Genomic DNA, 15,908 nt, shown 5'->3' with positions numbered 1-15,908 from the left:
GAAACTTTTTTCTTAATTCAAAAAATCATATAAATACTACCTAAGTACGAACATCAGGTTCTTCCTTGCCTAAGAATTCTTTAAATTTAAGTAAATCCAAAACGAATTTTACTTCACTGGATAAGTATTTATCAACTGGTAAATGATAGGTTGATTCATCTTTAGAGTGTTTTTCCAAATATAATCTTACAGTTGCACCTGAAGAACCAGTACCTGATAATCTGACAATAAATCTTAATCCATTTTCGAATTTGATGAATAAACCTTGTTTAGAGGAAACTGAACCATCTAAATCGGTATAAGAGAAATTTTCACCTTGTTTTATGATGAAACCCTGGGCTAATTCATCACCGGGTTTTTTACTATCAACAATTGATTGTAATAAATCAATAATTTTATTAGCACCTTCACTTGAAACATTTTCATAATCGTATCTGGTGAAAAAAGTTCTACCATATTTAGCCCAGAATTTATTTTGAACAGTGGCAATTGATGTTTTATCATTAGGGAATTTTTGATTATAATCAGCTAAAACATTTAACCAAGCAACGATGGCCCAAACACCATCTTTTTCACGAATATGGTTGGAACCAGTACCGAAACTTTCTTCACCACAAATTGATAATTTTTTATCATCAAAAAGAGAACAGAAAAATTTCCAACCAGTTGGAACTTCATAAACATTTAAATTTTTATCTTTAGCAACCAAATCCAAAGCACCAGAAGTAGGCATTGATCTTGCTAAACCGTAGATACCTTGTTTAGCAAAATAAGGAATTGAGTCAGCATACTCAGCAATGATAGCAACAGAATCACCAGGAGAAACAAAAGTACCAGCACCGTAAATCATATTACGGTCACCATCACCATCACTTGCAGCACCAAAAGCGATATTTTCACTATCAACACGATCGACCAAAGTTTTGGCATAAGTTAAGTTTGGGTCTGGGTGTAATCCACCAAAATCTGGTTTAGGAACATAATTTTGGATTGAGTCTTTTGATAAACCCAATTCTTCAACAAATATTTTTTCACCGTAAGGACCAGTGACCCCGTTTAATGCATCAAATAAGATTTTGAAACCTTGTTCATTAGTAGCTTTTGAAATGAAAGATTTAATTAATGGGAAATCAAAGATGGATTTTAATAAATCAACATAATCTTTAGTTGAATCAATTATTTCAATATCTAAATTGCCAACTTTAAAGTTACCGATTTTAGATAAGTCAACTTTATCGAATTTAATCAATTTATAAGAATCGAGTTTTTTACTAACTTCAAAAATCTTGTTAGTGACGGATTCAGGAGCAGGCCCCCCATTACCCAAGTTATATTTGATACCCAAATCATTTTGAGGACCACCTGGGTTATGAGAAGCAGTTAAAATGATCCCACCGGTAGCATTTTTGATTCTGATGACATGAGAAGTGGCTGGAGTGGATAAGATCCCGTTTTCCCCAATGATTAACTTGGAAACTTGATTAGCAGCAGCAATTTCAATGATCAATTGAATCACGTGGTCATTATAGTAACGACCATCACCACCAATTACCAAAGTACTATCTTTGGAACCTTCGGGAATAGCATCTAAAATAGATTGTATGAAATTTTCAGTGTAATGATCTTGTTGAAAAACACTAACCTTCTTACGTAAACCTGAAGTACCAGGTTTCTGATCTTGAAATGGGGTAGTTGCAATTGATTGAACTGACATCTTCGAGTTGAATAAATTAAAGAGAAAGAAGAAGAAGAAAAGGATTTGAAAGGGATGGGGAGATCATGGGATCTTTTAATTTGTTTTGCTTTCTCCGAAAGACACGGAACTATTTTGGGCTTTTGTTAGGGAAATCTTTTTTTTTCAGACTTTTTTTTTATTTTTTTTTTGTTTTGTTAGGCAAATTTTTCACCTTCATTTTATACCTAATTGACTACTGAAGTACATACTTGGGCCACATAGAGACGTAGGTAGTCGAGAAGTGGACGTGGTTAGTTGAAAGGTGAACCCATATGTAGATGGGTAGGTGGATTGGGATAGGTTGTGGGTTCAACAGTATACGAAATGACAGGGAAGAGAAGAAATGGCACAAAGAACGGAAAATTTCACTACATGTTTTTAATAATTACAATTCAATCATAGATTTCTAATTAAGATTAAGAGCTTTTGATAACCTCGTTAATGGCGTTGGCTAAATAGTCGACGTTATTTTCATTAACACCACTGATGGAGAATCTACCGTCTTCAGTAGCGTAGATAGAGTAATCATTTCTTAATTTGATAACTTGATCTTTTGATAAACCAGTGTAGATAAACATACCTCTTTGTTTGGTTAAATGATCCCAGTTATAGTTTGATTTATCTAATTTTTGATATAATTGATCTCTAACTTTGTTTAATCTTCCAACAACTTGGTCTAAATCATTTAACCAAGAGTTGTATAAATTTTCATTTGAGAAAATAGTTTCGACGATTTTGGAACCGTGAATTGGAGGATTTGAATAGATTGGTCTGATTAATTTTTTCAATTGAGATTCAATTGCCACTGATTGTTCTGAAGATTCGGTGACAATTGAGATTGAACCAATTCTTTCTCCGTATAATCCCATATTCTTAGCAAAAGATTGACACAAAGCGTATGATTTCAATTCATCATTAACAACCAATTGATTCAATTTACGAATCAATTCGATATCTTTATATGGATTACCCAGAGCAAATCCTTGATAAGCCATATCAACTAATGGGAACAAGTTTTTCTTGGTAATGATTTGTAAAACTTCATCCCATTCTTCATTGGATAAATCCATCCCGGTTGGATTATGGCAACAAGCGTGCAATAAAACAATAGAGCCGTTTGGAGTTGACTCAATTGATTTTTTCAAATTTTCATAATCTAAAGAATTGTTTTCCACATCATAATAATTATAGAATTCTGGCTGTAATCCAGCATCGGTGAAAACAGCAACGTGATTTGCCCAAGTTGGTTTGGGGACTTTTATGGTTTTAGAATCATAAAAACGATTTAAAAACTCAGCAATAACCCTCAAGGACCCAGTACCAGAAATGGTTTGTGCAGTAACAATACGATCTTCTTTAATCAACTTAGCACCATTAGCATCTTTATTGGAGTTATTGAATATGAAATCCCTAACAATACTTTGATAATTCTTATTACCAATTATCCCAGTATATTCTTTTTCGCTTTCTTTTTCTAATAAAATGCCTTCAGCCTTCTTAACTGATGGGAAAATAATTGGCTTACCGTTATTATCTCTATAAGCACCAACCCCTAAATTGATCTTTTGGCTATTGGAATCTTTTACATAAGCTTCGGAAATCCCCAAAATCTTATCTGGAGGAGCAGTTGGAATTTGATTCCAATTCTTAAGATATCCCAATGTAGAAAACGATCTAAGTCCTCTTACGTTTATGTTTCTAGAAAGCATCCTTACCTACTGAAAACTTATACTATGTAAGACTGAAAAGTATCTGGCTTGATATATACGTCAATATATATATATATTTACAATTAAACCATTTCCCGTTAGCGGACAAACCTATTGTGGAGCACCTAATCGTTTCCCCTCCTTTTGGCACCGAAAATTTTCACTGGTTTAACTCAAAGTGGAGTATATTTGAGTCACAATGTCGTGCGCGCCGGTGTCGTACGATACCGCGACATTCTGCCTGCGCTTTACTCCGAGGAAGAAGTCGGGATCTCGGGGGTACGGAAGCACATGAATCCGTATTAAGCCGTCGTGTTACTACTTGCTTACTACTTACTTCCTTATACTACTTACTTCCTTATACTACTGACTTCCATATACTATTTACTAATATCACTAAGCAGTAGACCAATTAGACTAATTATTATGCTGTCACTTTGCGGTATTCTGGTTTAGGTTTGTCCTCTTAGTAGTTATCACTTAAGCACAGTCACTTTAGCACTATACTGCCATTCAGTATGCCCTGAGCACGGTAATTAATACTTTGATTTACGGTAATTCTTTGATTTACGGTAATTGTTTGATTTACTGTAGGATTTGTCAATTACAAGTAATAAATTACAATAGATAATAGTAAACATATATGTACATTAATATAAATCGTCAGTATGCTAAATGCAAGAGATTAAAAGTCATAAACTTATTAAAAGTTATTAAAATAAAAGATTAAAGAAAATTTTAAAATTAAACATGTTCGTTTTCTGGTTTGCTTTCAGCAGCGTAACCAGTGGTGGTAGCCATTTGTTCGGTTGATGGAGGAACCCAAGAAGATGATTTCCAAGGAAGAACACCTTGAGCATATAATTCATCAACTTCTTCCAAAGTCAAGCCTTTAGTTTCATTAACGTAGAAGAAAACGTAGAAAAGGGAGAAAAGTAAACAACCAGCAAAGACAAACCCGTAGTAGAAATGAATTCTAGCGGTGATTAAAGGAGTAAAGAAAGAAATAAGGAAACCCCACATCCAGTTACAAGCAGAACCAACAGCCATAGCTTTTGATCTAATTCTTAATGGGTAAGATTCAGAAACAATGGTATAAACACCACCAGCCCAAGTTGAGGCAAAGAAGAAAATGTAAAGACAAGTAATGAAAATCATAGCGTTACCAGTTGGAACATAAGTTGGACCATCATAACCATCTTTATATAAATGGACGGAACCCAAGACAGAATAAATGATGAAACAAATAAACATACAAGAAGAACCAGTTAATAAACATAATCTTCTACCAAATCTTTCAATAGCCCAAATACCAACGAAAGTAGATGCAAAATTAACAATACCTAAAATGATTGAAGTTTGGAAAGAATCTTTCAAACCAACAGCTTTAAAAATAGTAGTACCATAGTAAAAGAAATAATTATCACCGGTTAATTGTTGTAAAGATTGTAAAAACATACCCATAACAACTCTTCTTAAAATTTTTGGTTTACCAGTGACTAATTCGGTCCAAGAAGCACTACCAGCCAATCTTTCTCTTTCGATACCAGCTTGAATTAATTGAATTTCGGTATAAACTGCAGGATCTTCAACACTAACTTTATTTGAAGTACCAATTGATTTTTTAGCATCTTCAATTCTATTTTTTTCAACAAGATAACGAGGAGATTCTGGCATTGAAATCATACCAACAACCATCATAATGGCCCAAGCAAAACATAAACCTAATGGGATTCTCCATTGTCTGGAGTCATCGTAAGTTTTAGTACCATAAGTAGTACAGTAACCTAAAAAGATACCCAAAGTAATACATAATTGGAAACAACAAACTAAAGTACCTCTAATTTTTTTAGGAGCAGATTCACTAATGAATAAAGGAGATAAAACTGAAACAATACCAACAGCTAAACCAGTAATTAATCTACCAATAAAATATTGGTACCAAGCATGTTGACTTGAAATTTGAATAATAATACCAACAATATAAACAATCATGGAAAACATAAGACCAATTCTTCTACCATAAACATCAGCAACTTTTGATAAGAAAATACCACCAACGGCACAACCAACATTGAAAATAGAAACAATTAACCCGGTTCTAATGGTTGATAAACTATGAGTACCATCAGCATGATGAGTACCAAATCTTTTAACAAAATCTCCCATATTAACAAACCCAGAAATAGTACCGGTATCGAAACCAAAAACGAAACCACCAAAGGCAACTAAGAAACAAAACATGGAAACAAGTACATAATCACTGGCTTTCTTCTCTGGTAAAACCGGTAATTCATCTCTGATTTGTTGTTCATCAGGGATCTTGGATTGTTCAACGTCTTCTTTTGAAAGAATTGAAGAGTCATTGACTGGTGTTTGAGCACCAGAATGTAATTCGTCAGACATATTGTAAGTTAAGTAAGTAATGTAATAATGTAGAAGCAAATAAAAAAAATTCTAAAATTACTACAAGAATTCATCTCATATTTATACTACAGCCTAACTAATAGCCAGTTTTTCCAGTACAATTAATCCTGACATATTAAATTAACTGGAAAAACTTAATTAACCCGGCATTTTCTCTGGGCTGACCAAATAGAGTCGGCTGTTAAAAAATTCTGCACTAAAAAGAAAAAAAATATTCTGCACCTCAAAAAAAATAAAAATAAAAGAAAAAAAATAAAAAATTGAACCAAAAAACAGAAATCCTCACCAAAAAAAAAAAAAACTTCTCCGAATACAGAAAAAAGGCGTCCGGAAAAAAGAAAGCCTGCAGCACCAACAATAGAAAAAGCAAGTGGTCAAGAGTAATTTACCCGTACACCGCGCCTTTTGCCTCGTCCGACACTAACAAAACAGAAAAAAATAGTGAAAAAAAAGAAAGTTGACTCCACCAGTTTCTCCGAAAAACCTCCATAAATGCCCCACGCGCCTGCACACAGACTGCAGATCCATCTCCCCATGAATCTGGTGACTAGCTGCACGACTTCCACCCCATCCCAATGATTTAGATTCCAACCGTCGCTTCCTTACGCCTGCAGTATCACGGGTGGTCTGGGTGGATCCAATGATGTTGATGGTGGGCCGAGTGGTGCTGGTGTTGGCCGACCAATACGCTCACGGCTACGGCTTACCAAAAACCGGGTATGTTACACAATACACGAGGGACCAAGAACATCCGCACCATTTCTCCGTGGGGTGAATTCGTATTATACAAAGTGCCCCGGAGAAATAGCCAACAGCTTAGTATGCCGTTGCCTCGGAACAATCGGTCTTGTATCACGAATTGTAGTAGTAGATTACATGTTACGCTCTGGTATCCATAGTGTTCTGCTACCAGGTATACTAATTCGATATGCTGAGTATACTAACCCGATATACTAGTATATTAGAAGTATGCGAAGTACCTTTCGAGCTAGCCGATGTTCCATTCGATGTATCAATGTACCATTCGATGTAGCCAGATAGTCTACTTGAGCTTTGGCAGGAGATAATCCGTACGATTTTCCGTGGTCCCATATGTACCTTATGGTATGATTACAAAATCAACATTACGCAGTTGAACTTAAAGAAAAAATTGTCCAATTAAAGTTTGGGGTGAATTTCACCATTTCATCATACCACGTCTAGTGATTGTTGGTTTGTATTCACAGGTACGCCTTGTATCTCCCATTATACTCCATTAAATATCTCTACCCCATGGAGTGATTGTCAAGTCTAGATTATTTTATTAATATACAAAAATTATTCCGATTACTACCCTTATGTAATTCTTTCTTTTGATTTTTTGCAGGAGTCGCTTCTCCTTGCCAATCATACAACCAATAAGCAACTTTTTTCGCTTGATAGTATTCTTGCTCTTTGAACCCAAGTCCTAGCATTATCTTATCTAATTCTTTCTTATCAAAATACCTAGAGTTGTTAATACAGGGTAATGGTAATACTAGGAACAAACCACTTATCTCATTGGCTTTGGGAGTTTTCAAAAATTTTGTAATTCTTTTCAACATGTCTCCTCTGGAAATCGCCGATGGGACAAAATTTAATACTAATGAACAACTAATCATATTAAACTTCTCGTTTTCATCTTTTGGTAGTGGTCTTTGCATAAAATCTTGTTTTTCAATTAATTGTCCATTTTGTGAATTCAAATCAATTCTCTTCACTTCTTCAAATACCTTACTAGTACTTATCATATTATTGGCACTCAAACTTCCAATCTCTAATGCATTAATCTTCCTATTCATTTTCTTCATTTCTTCAATTTTACCCTGGTATTTTGCTCCCTTCATCCACTCGATTAGCTTCTTCAGCGAGTCTCCTCCTCGCTGGGTGTCTTGTCCTTGCGTAGATGCAATTTGGTATGCCGCTAACCCTCCTCTTGTATCAACCTCTTTATCTATTTCTCCTAGTTTCTTGATCAATTCTTCTTTTCTCATCTTATTCTCAATTCGAATCATCTCAACATTCTTCTTTCTATTGACCAGTAATTCCTCATATCCTTGCTTATAATGTTTGTTCCCACCAATTACCCTCTTATAATTATCTATACTAAGCTCCTCCTCAATTACCTTACTCTCATTAAGCCGACTCAAGATCATTTGCTTGTTCTTATGTAAGACATGGTACCGGCGTATCAATTGTCGTGCTTGTTGTGGCTTGAAACTCTTGGGTAGCTTTTTCTTATCGGTGGTTATTGAATGCGGTTTCCTCAATAATCCGCTTCTTTTCTTCCCTGCCATATTCAATCTCTACCCAGTTAATCAAGGTTGTCTCTAAATGATATCTAATGAAAGTAAAAAAAAAAAAAACCTTTTGAAAAAAAAAAAAAGGTCCTGCACCTAAGCGACCTCTGCTCGATTTTTTTTCCTCTATTTGAGATGACTTGATCTTTCAGATACAACCTTTTCAGATTGTAAGTAAGAATGGCTTTGAAAGATAAACCTGTTAAAAAGACCGCTGCTAAGGGCAATTCTGGTGCCAAAGGTAAGCCTGTTAAAGGCAAAGGTAAACCTGCCAAAGGTAAAACTTTGAAAAAAGGACCAAATGGTAAGGTTGTTAAAAAATCGAAAAAACCCCAAACACTTAAACAACAACAAAAATTAGAATCTAAAGTGGTAAAAGCTGGTAATTTGAATTGGAAACCAGTGGAAATCCCTGATAATTTAGATGATTATGAAGGTTTCTACGGTTTAGAAGAAATTGACGGGGTTGATGTTAAAATAGTTGATGGGAAAGCTGAATTCATAGTTCAAGATAAAAGAAATTTGAAAACTGAAGCACAATTAGAAGAATTAGAAAAAGCCGATGGTGTTTGGGAAGACAAGGAAAATAAAGAAGGTAATGACAAAGAAGATGAAAAGGAACTGGAAGACGAAGATGAAGAGGAAGAATTTACTGGATTTGACGATATCGCCGAACCAAAAGCACAAGATAACCAAAAAGAAGCACAAGATAACCAAAAAGAGGAGGCCTCAAACAAGCAAGACAAAGATGAAGAGCTCTTACAAAATGCTTTCAAGCAACTTGATTTACCTTTACCTGATGACGATGATATTGACTTACCTGCTTGGACTGATCAAGAAAAAGGATTGGAGTTAAGTGCTTATACTTTAAATGGGTTATCATCTTTAAAGTTTAATCAACCAACACCTATTCAAAAAAGAACCATCCCTCTTGCTTTACAAGGTAAGGATGTCATAGGTAAAGCAACCACTGGTTCAGGTAAAACTTTGGCTTATGGTATACCAATTTTAGAAAAACATATTTCCAAAATTAATCACATCAAAAATAATTTGAAAAATAAAAAAATAAACTCTCCTTCAGGTATCATTTTCGCTCCAACTAGAGAATTGGCTCATCAAGTTGTTGATCATTTAAACAAAATTGCACAATATTCTCCCTTATCTCAACATGGTATTGTGACCATCACTGGTGGGTTGTCTATCCAAAAACAAGAGAGATTATTAAGCCATGGCCCAGGTATCATCGTTGCCACCCCAGGTAGATTCTTGGAATTATGTCAACAAGATGAAGAATTAGCCAAAAGATTGGCCTGCACCGATATACTCGTTCTAGATGAAGCTGATAGACTTTTACAAGATGGTCATTTCGAAGAGTTTGAAAAAATTTTGGAACTTTTCCATAAACATAGACCTCGTAATGATTCAAAAATTGATTGGAAATGGCAAACCCTCGTTTTCTCAGCTACTTTTTCAACTGATTTATTTGGTAAATTAGATAAAGGTTATAAAAAAGGTCAAAAAAGTCAAATTTCTGGTTCATTGATTGATAATGAAGGTATTTTGAACTTATTAACCGAAAAATTGAAATTTAAAGATGCAAAGCCGTCATTAATTGATGCTAATCCAAAAGAAATTGTTTCTGGTCAAATCACTGAGGCTTTGGTTGAGTGTGGTCCTACTGAAAGAGATTTATATTTATATTATTTCTTGTTAATGTATTCTGGATCTACTTTAGTTTTTGCGAATTCAATTGACTCGGTTAAAAGATTGGTTCCATTATTAAATAATTTAAAGATTCCAGCATTTTCAATTCATTCTTCTATGATTCAAAAACAAAGATTGAGAGCATTAGAAAGGTTTAAGGAAGCAAGTGAAAAAAATTCAACTGCAGTACTTATAGCATCCGATGTTGCTGCCAGAGGTTTAGATATTTCAAATATTGATCATGTGGCCCATTATCATTTACCTAGATCAGCAGATGTTTATATTCATAGATCAGGTAGAACTGCAAGAGCTGGTAAAGAGGGGGTTTCAGTGATGTTCTGTTCTCCACAGGAGGCATCAGGACCTTTTAAAAAGTTGAGAAAAATGGTTGCAAGCTCTTCAGAAAATAATGCCAGATTAAATGTTCATAATGACGTTAAATTATTACCAATTGAAATGGACATCATTTCCCAGATCAAACCAAGAGTCAAACTTGCAGCAAAATTATCTGATGCAAATCTCTCCAATACTGCAACTCGTAAAGAAGATAGTTGGGTCAAGCAAGCTGCCGATGATTTGGGGCTTGAAGATTTGTCTGATATAGAAAATTTTGAAGATGATATTATTAAAAAACAAAGAAAAAGAAAAGAAGGTAAGACCATTACTAAAGAAGAAGCAAAACAATTAAAATTTCAATTAAACGAACTATTAAACACTCAATTAAGAAAAAATCATAGGAGGTCATACTTGACTAGTGGATTGGAAAATCTCGCTCATCAAATGGTTAGTGGTAAGACCCATCAACAAATTTTGGGGCATAAAGAATCTAAAGCTTTGGATGAATTAAGAAAGAAACCTCAATCAAAGGCCAAAATTAATAAGAAAAAGAATAAAGAAGCCCTTGGTAAGATTTCCAAGCCAGTTAAGAAGTAAACTTTGCATTTATAGATTATTTTGTACAATATTTAACTAGTTATCAATTACACATAAAATATTAATAGTTTTAGATTTTTTTTAAAAAGTTTTATATATGTTTATAAAGGCTTTGATAAAAAAACGAAGGTAAAAAAATGTAGGTGAAAAAAAAAAAAATCATTAGTTATTGAAATTAAGCATGCTTGTCCTTGCGATAAAATATAAAAGTGTATAAAGGGAGTACTGTACTACAAGCAAGCATGTTAAATCTTGAAAAGAGAAAGGAAAAACGGAATCTTTTATTTTTGGTTTTAGAAATTACTAGGGGAAATTGGTTATGCTTTAAATTGTTTAAATGAAATCATCATCGTCATCATCATAATATTCATCTTCATCAGATTCATCAACTAATTGTTCAAAGTTAACTTTATATCTTAACATGGCACCAACACCACCAAAACCTTGAACGAATTGGGCACCTTCAGAAGATCTATCAGTAACAAATTCTAAATTGGCACCGAAACTTTTATAATTTTCAGCTAACCATTCTAAGAAACTTTCTTCTTTAACAATATCCATTTCAATACCAGTTGCTTTATCTAATAAGTAAGATTTATCAGGTAATTCTGGATTAGCATGAGCAATAACTTCATTACCTTCAGAATCTTTTAAAGTGTAACGGACAGTATTTAAATTTTCATAAACGATGACGATTTCACAAGCACCTAAATCTAAAGCTTTTAAAGTATCTTCAATACCATAACAAAATTTACCAGTATCTTGAGAAATTTCATCAAAGTAATCATTTAATAATTTCTTTTCTTGAACAAATTTGACATTAGCTAAAGTTTCAGCAGATAATTCAATTGCTTGATTAAAACCATTTTCACCACCATAAGAAACATCAACTAACTTCATAACTTTAGCTTGTAATCTACCATCGAATAAATCAGATTTCGATAATTCAGTTTTAAAATCAGCCGAACCAGCTAAAATTAAACCTTTAACACTAACTTTGTTATCTTCAATGAAATATTGAACTGCAACTTCAGCAACTTTTCTAACATAATTATGTCTTTTTTCTTCTCTTAAACGAGAGAAACGAACCGCAGATTGACCACCTCTACCATGCTTTTTAGGTAAATCAACTGAAAATTTATGTAAAACTTGTCTATCATTACCACAAACTGAACCAAATAATGCACCATTACCATCCATAACAATAAAACCAAATTTATCATCATCTTGTAATAATTCAGCTAAAGCTTCAACATGAAATTTATTATCACATAAATATAATGAGGTATTGATTGGTCTAAATGGTTCAAAATCAATATTTAATTTCTTTTCTTTACCTTCATCGGTTATAACATCACCACAATAAACAACTAACCCATTTTTTGGAACATGATTATATAATTTCAATTTTTGTTGAGTTGATGTAATAGCGGATAAAACTGATAATCTATTAACACGAGACTTAATATTGGAAGCAGTACCATATTCTTCAGTCAACATCTTTTGAGTTAATGAAATTTGACCCTTTGGTGGAATAACTAATGAAATCATTGAAGTACCATTACCTCTGGCCATTTCTAAAGATTTGATCAATTTCTTGATCTTCCACATTTCAATGGACTTTTCAGCAGCTCCGTCTTGACTTGACATTTTCTCCTTAATTTCTTATCTTTTAGATTATAGACTTAGCGATTTGTTTCAGAGAAAAAGAAACTCGGTGTCTTCAACAACTTCTCTAATGGTCAATTAAAAAAAAATTTTTTTTTGTTAGTTGACTCTAATCGCATCACACTAAATTTTTCAGTAGTTTGTGCCAAAGAAGAAAAAAAAAATTTTATTTTTAAAAAATGGGGTATGGGTGTTTTGAAGATTTTTATGGAATCGGGTCTTTTCTGCTTCTTGGTTCTGGCACTACTTTGATGATGTACGGGTCTCTGGCTATTTCAGGAGAATTCGGTAGAAAACGATGATGAAAAGACACAGGTTTTAATAACAAGTTTGAAGAGAATACAACCGGGAAATGGCGCAACAAGTAGAACCAGGACATGCTCCAGCATACGTGGAGAGTGATGCAAACGTCGACCGCGACCATGTTAACGAGGAGTATGAAGATTCCGACTCGGAAGTATCATCTGATGAATCAATAAAAGATGTCAATAAAGAGAAATCCAGAAAGCCAGGAAACAGTGCTTTCAGACAACAGAGATTGAAAGCGTATAATCCAGTATTGACTGCGAAAACAGTTATTCCGATATTGATTGGTATTGCTATAATTTTTGTACCATTAGGAGCAGCTATGTGGTATGCATCCCATCAAACACAGGATTTTTCAATTGATTATTCCCAGTGTGAAAATTTAGCTTCCAAAAATTATTGGAGTGAAATTCCAGACAATTATACCGAATTTAATTTCAAAAATGATGAAGAACCAAAACATAAACCTCAGTGGAAGTTAGCTACTGATGATTCACAACCATTTGAAGATGAGAGGAAAGTTTGTAGGATTCAATTTGAAGTTCCAACTAGAATGAAAGCACCAATTTATTTCTTCTATAGATTGAAGAATTTCCATGCAAATCATCGTAGATTTGTCAAATCTTTTAGTGAAGATCAAATTGAAGGTAAAGCTGCTTCTGAAAGTGTTATCAAGGATACTGTTGGTCAAAATTGTGAACCATTATCGGTCAATTCTGATGGTAAAAAGTATTATCCTTGTGGATTGATTGCAAACAGTTTATTCAATGATACTTTTGGTACTTCTTTCAATGCAGTCAATGGTACTAATTCAAAATATGAATTAACCGAAGAAGGTATTGCTTGGGCTTCTGATAAAAATAGATTTAAGAAAACTCAATATAGTTATAAAGATATTGTCCCACCTCCAAATTGGTATAAACAATATCCAAAAGGTTATAATTCTACTAATGTACCAGATATTTCAAAATGGTATCAATTTCAAAATTGGATGCATACTTCCGGTTTACCAACTTTTAATAAATTGGCTTTGAGAAATGATGACGATGCTTTAGAAGAAGGTATTTATGAAATCTCAATTGGCTTACACTTCCCAGTTTTACCTTATAATGGTCACAAATATATCTACGTTAGTCAAAGATCAGTCATTGGTGGTAAAAATATCTTTTTGGGTGTTAGTTGGATGGTTGGTGGGGCCGTTTGCTTCTTATTAGCCATCTCCTTACTTATAATCAACTTCATTCATCCTAGAAAAACCGGTGATGTTAATTTACTAAGCTGGAATAGAGAACGATTTGCTAAAGATGAAAAAGATGAAAGTACCGCAATTGCAACCGGTTCCTTACCAAATGCTGAAAAAAATTCTTTTTAATCTTTGGATTAGTCCAACTTATTCTTTCATGTTTCCATAGCCTTCTATTCATTCACTTCGTCTTATTATTACATTTCTATAGTCTTTATGCTTACGTTTTTATCTACTTTTTTTTTGTAATCGAAAAGTCTCCGGAGGTATCCGGATTTTATCCTTCGGTGCGACGGTACGTCCGAATGAGGGTCTTCCGGAGCTGGTGAGATAATTTCCGGAAGCACAATCCCCTTTTAATCTACCAATAGAGACCAGTTTACGTTTAAAAAGATCTCTATTGGCAATTGATCTTGCAATTATATCCCTTAGTAAACATGTCAGTGCCAACTGAACTCAACCAAATTCAGGTTAATAAAAATCCCCTTGCTGAGGTAAATTTCGAATGGGATAAACCGGATTCTACTTTCAAATTTGCAACTGTCAAGTATAATGAATCGGATTTGAAACAGGGATTTGTTTTAGTCAAAGTCTTGTACTTGTCTAATGATCCTGCTCAAAAAGGATGGATGCAAAAAGGAGTGGATCCTCGTAGAACGTATATTTCTCCAGTGTTAGAAGGAGACCCAGTTCGTTCACTTGGAATTGGTGAAGTTGTCGAATCGAATTCGCATAAGTTTGCTAAAGGTGATATCGTATCGTGTTCATGCAGCTGGTCTGATTATGCAATTGTGGATCAACAATCTATCTTCACTAAAATCGATACTTCTTCTGGTCTCCCCGTCCCAGTTTATTTAAGTAGTCTTGGATTGACTGGGTTAACTGCATACTTTGGTTTAACCGAAGTTGGTCAATTCAAAGAAGGTCAAACCTTGGTGGTTTCTGCTGCTAGTGGTGCCACCGGCTCCATGGTGGTTCAAATTGCTAAGCATCTCTTAAAAGCTGGTAAGGTGATTGGTATCACTGGTTCACCAGAAAAAGCCAATTACGTTAAGTCTTTGGGTGCTGATCTCGCCGTTGATTACCACGACGAAACCTGGAAGCAGCAACTCGGTGAATACCTCGGCGACGATTTTGCTGATGTTTATTTCGATAACGTCGGTGGTGAAATCCTAAGTTTTATGTTGAAAAACGTAAAATCTTTCGGGACCGTTGTTTCCTGCGGATCCATTTCTGGCTATATCGATCGAACCAAAGGCTTGGTGGACAATTGGACCCAGATCACAGTCAACAGCTTGACCGTGAAAGGCTTTGTGGTAATCAATTACCGAAATCAATTCCCACAAGCAGTCCATGCCATTGTCGAAGGGATCAAACTGGGTAAAATTAAGGTCACCGAAGGCTACACCATAGAAGATCTTTCCAACGACCCCGACACCCTTTTGAAAGTGCCACGGGTCTGGAACAAGCTCTTCACCAATGAAAAACCAAACGGTAAGTTGATCACCAAGGTATAATCTACGTCAGGATTTCGGAGTTGATCTTAACTCCCCTAAAGCCCGCCGTATTTTTTGCCCGCAGCTCAACGGTTTTTATTTCTTTTTCTTCTTTTTTCTTCTTTGACGTGCCCAAATCTCCGTTTATTTTATCTCTCTCACTCTTTAGTTATGAACGCAATATGTATGAAAAGTTATTCTGGGTATAGAGCAATGCCCTTTGTATTGAGATTCATGGGATTTTTTCTCTTGCTTATTAATGTATGTGACATTGACCCCCCGTTTCAAAACTTCTATTTATACTTGACTTTGTATAAATACTGGATGAGATTCGTGTAGAAATTATTTTTTATTTTATTTCTTGTATAC

The 15,908-nt window shown here is 34.4% G+C and overlaps 8 protein-coding genes across 8 annotated transcripts; 3 read left to right on the top strand and 5 right to left on the bottom strand.

Moving 5' to 3' along the window:
• Positions 1–40: 40 nt before the first annotated feature.
• On the bottom strand, positions 41–1,720 carry PGM2 (phosphoglucomutase; the record flags this gene model as incomplete). Its single annotated transcript, XM_020219899.1, has 1 exon — positions 41–1,720. Exon 1 carries the CDS (start codon positions 1,712–1,714, stop codon positions 41–43), a length of 1,674 nt encoding a protein of 557 aa, XP_020073992.1. The 5' UTR covers positions 1,715–1,720.
• Positions 1,721–2,120: 400 nt separating this feature from the next.
• Positions 2,121–3,466, bottom strand: AAT1 (aspartate transaminase). The gene has a single exon (XM_020221955.1). It carries the CDS (start codon positions 3,442–3,444, stop codon positions 2,152–2,154), a length of 1,293 nt encoding a protein of 430 aa, XP_020073991.1. The 5' UTR covers positions 3,445–3,466; the 3' UTR covers positions 2,121–2,151.
• Positions 3,467–3,841: 375 nt separating this feature from the next.
• On the bottom strand, positions 3,842–5,879 carry HYPBUDRAFT_144999 (sugar porter family MFS transporter). Its single transcript, XM_020219898.1, has one exon. It carries the CDS (start codon positions 5,848–5,850, stop codon positions 4,189–4,191), a length of 1,662 nt encoding a protein of 553 aa, XP_020073990.1. The 5' UTR covers positions 5,851–5,879; the 3' UTR covers positions 3,842–4,188.
• A 1,186-nt stretch (positions 5,880–7,065) lies between these two features.
• Positions 7,066–8,278, bottom strand: HYPBUDRAFT_233982 (25S rRNA (adenine2142-N1)-methyltransferase). Its single transcript, XM_020223169.1, has one exon. The coding sequence runs from the start codon at positions 8,184–8,186 to the stop codon at positions 7,167–7,169; it is 1,020 nt and encodes a 339-aa protein (XP_020073989.1). The 5' UTR covers positions 8,187–8,278; the 3' UTR covers positions 7,066–7,166.
• Positions 8,242–10,870, top strand: MAK5 (putative ATP-dependent RNA helicase). Its single transcript, XM_020221954.1, has one exon. The coding sequence runs from the start codon at positions 8,370–8,372 to the stop codon at positions 10,824–10,826; it is 2,457 nt and encodes an 818-aa protein (XP_020073988.1). The 5' UTR covers positions 8,242–8,369; the 3' UTR covers positions 10,827–10,870.
• A 134-nt stretch (positions 10,871–11,004) lies between these two features.
• ERF1 (translation termination factor eRF1) lies at positions 11,005–12,570 on the bottom strand. Its single transcript, XM_020219897.1, has one exon. The coding sequence runs from the start codon at positions 12,474–12,476 to the stop codon at positions 11,160–11,162; it is 1,317 nt and encodes a 438-aa protein (XP_020073987.1). The 5' UTR covers positions 12,477–12,570; the 3' UTR covers positions 11,005–11,159.
• Positions 12,571–12,846: 276 nt separating this feature from the next.
• Positions 12,847–14,172, top strand: LEM3 (Lem3p; the record flags this gene model as incomplete). The annotated part of the gene is made up of 1 exon (XM_020219100.1): positions 12,847–14,172. The coding sequence occupies one exon, from the start codon at positions 12,847–12,849 to the stop codon at positions 14,170–14,172; it is 1,326 nt and encodes a 441-aa protein (XP_020073986.1).
• A 154-nt stretch (positions 14,173–14,326) lies between these two features.
• On the top strand, positions 14,327–15,632 carry HYPBUDRAFT_233960 (MDR family NADP-dependent oxidoreductase). The gene has a single exon (XM_020223168.1). The coding sequence runs from the start codon at positions 14,481–14,483 to the stop codon at positions 15,558–15,560; it is 1,080 nt and encodes a 359-aa protein (XP_020073985.1). The 5' UTR covers positions 14,327–14,480; the 3' UTR covers positions 15,561–15,632.
• The last annotated feature ends 276 nt before the right edge of the window (positions 15,633–15,908 follow it).

The sequence above is a fragment of the Hyphopichia burtonii genome, assembly GCF_001661395.1.
Source record: "Hyphopichia burtonii NRRL Y-1933 unplaced genomic scaffold HYPBUscaffold_9, whole genome shotgun sequence".
NCBI lineage: Eukaryota > Fungi > Ascomycota > Pichiomycetes > Serinales > Debaryomycetaceae > Hyphopichia > Hyphopichia burtonii.
Note: the sequence above shows the minus strand (reverse complement) of the source record. Positions and strands in the feature narration are given on the sequence as shown.

Coding starts and splice junctions, on each gene's coding strand:
- AAT1 (XM_020221955.1), bottom strand. CDS start 3,444: ATGCTTTCTAGAAACATAAACGTAAGAGGACTTAGATCGTTTTCTACA.
- HYPBUDRAFT_144999 (XM_020219898.1), bottom strand. CDS start 5,850: ATGTCTGACGAATTACATTCTGGTGCTCAAACACCAGTCAATGACTCT.
- ERF1 (XM_020219897.1), bottom strand. CDS start 12,476: ATGTCAAGTCAAGACGGAGCTGCTGAAAAGTCCATTGAAATGTGGAAG.
- HYPBUDRAFT_233982 (XM_020223169.1), bottom strand. CDS start 8,186: ATGGCAGGGAAGAAAAGAAGCGGATTATTGAGGAAACCGCATTCAATA.
- HYPBUDRAFT_233960 (XM_020223168.1), top strand. CDS start 14,481: ATGTCAGTGCCAACTGAACTCAACCAAATTCAGGTTAATAAAAATCCC.
- MAK5 (XM_020221954.1), top strand. CDS start 8,370: ATGGCTTTGAAAGATAAACCTGTTAAAAAGACCGCTGCTAAGGGCAAT.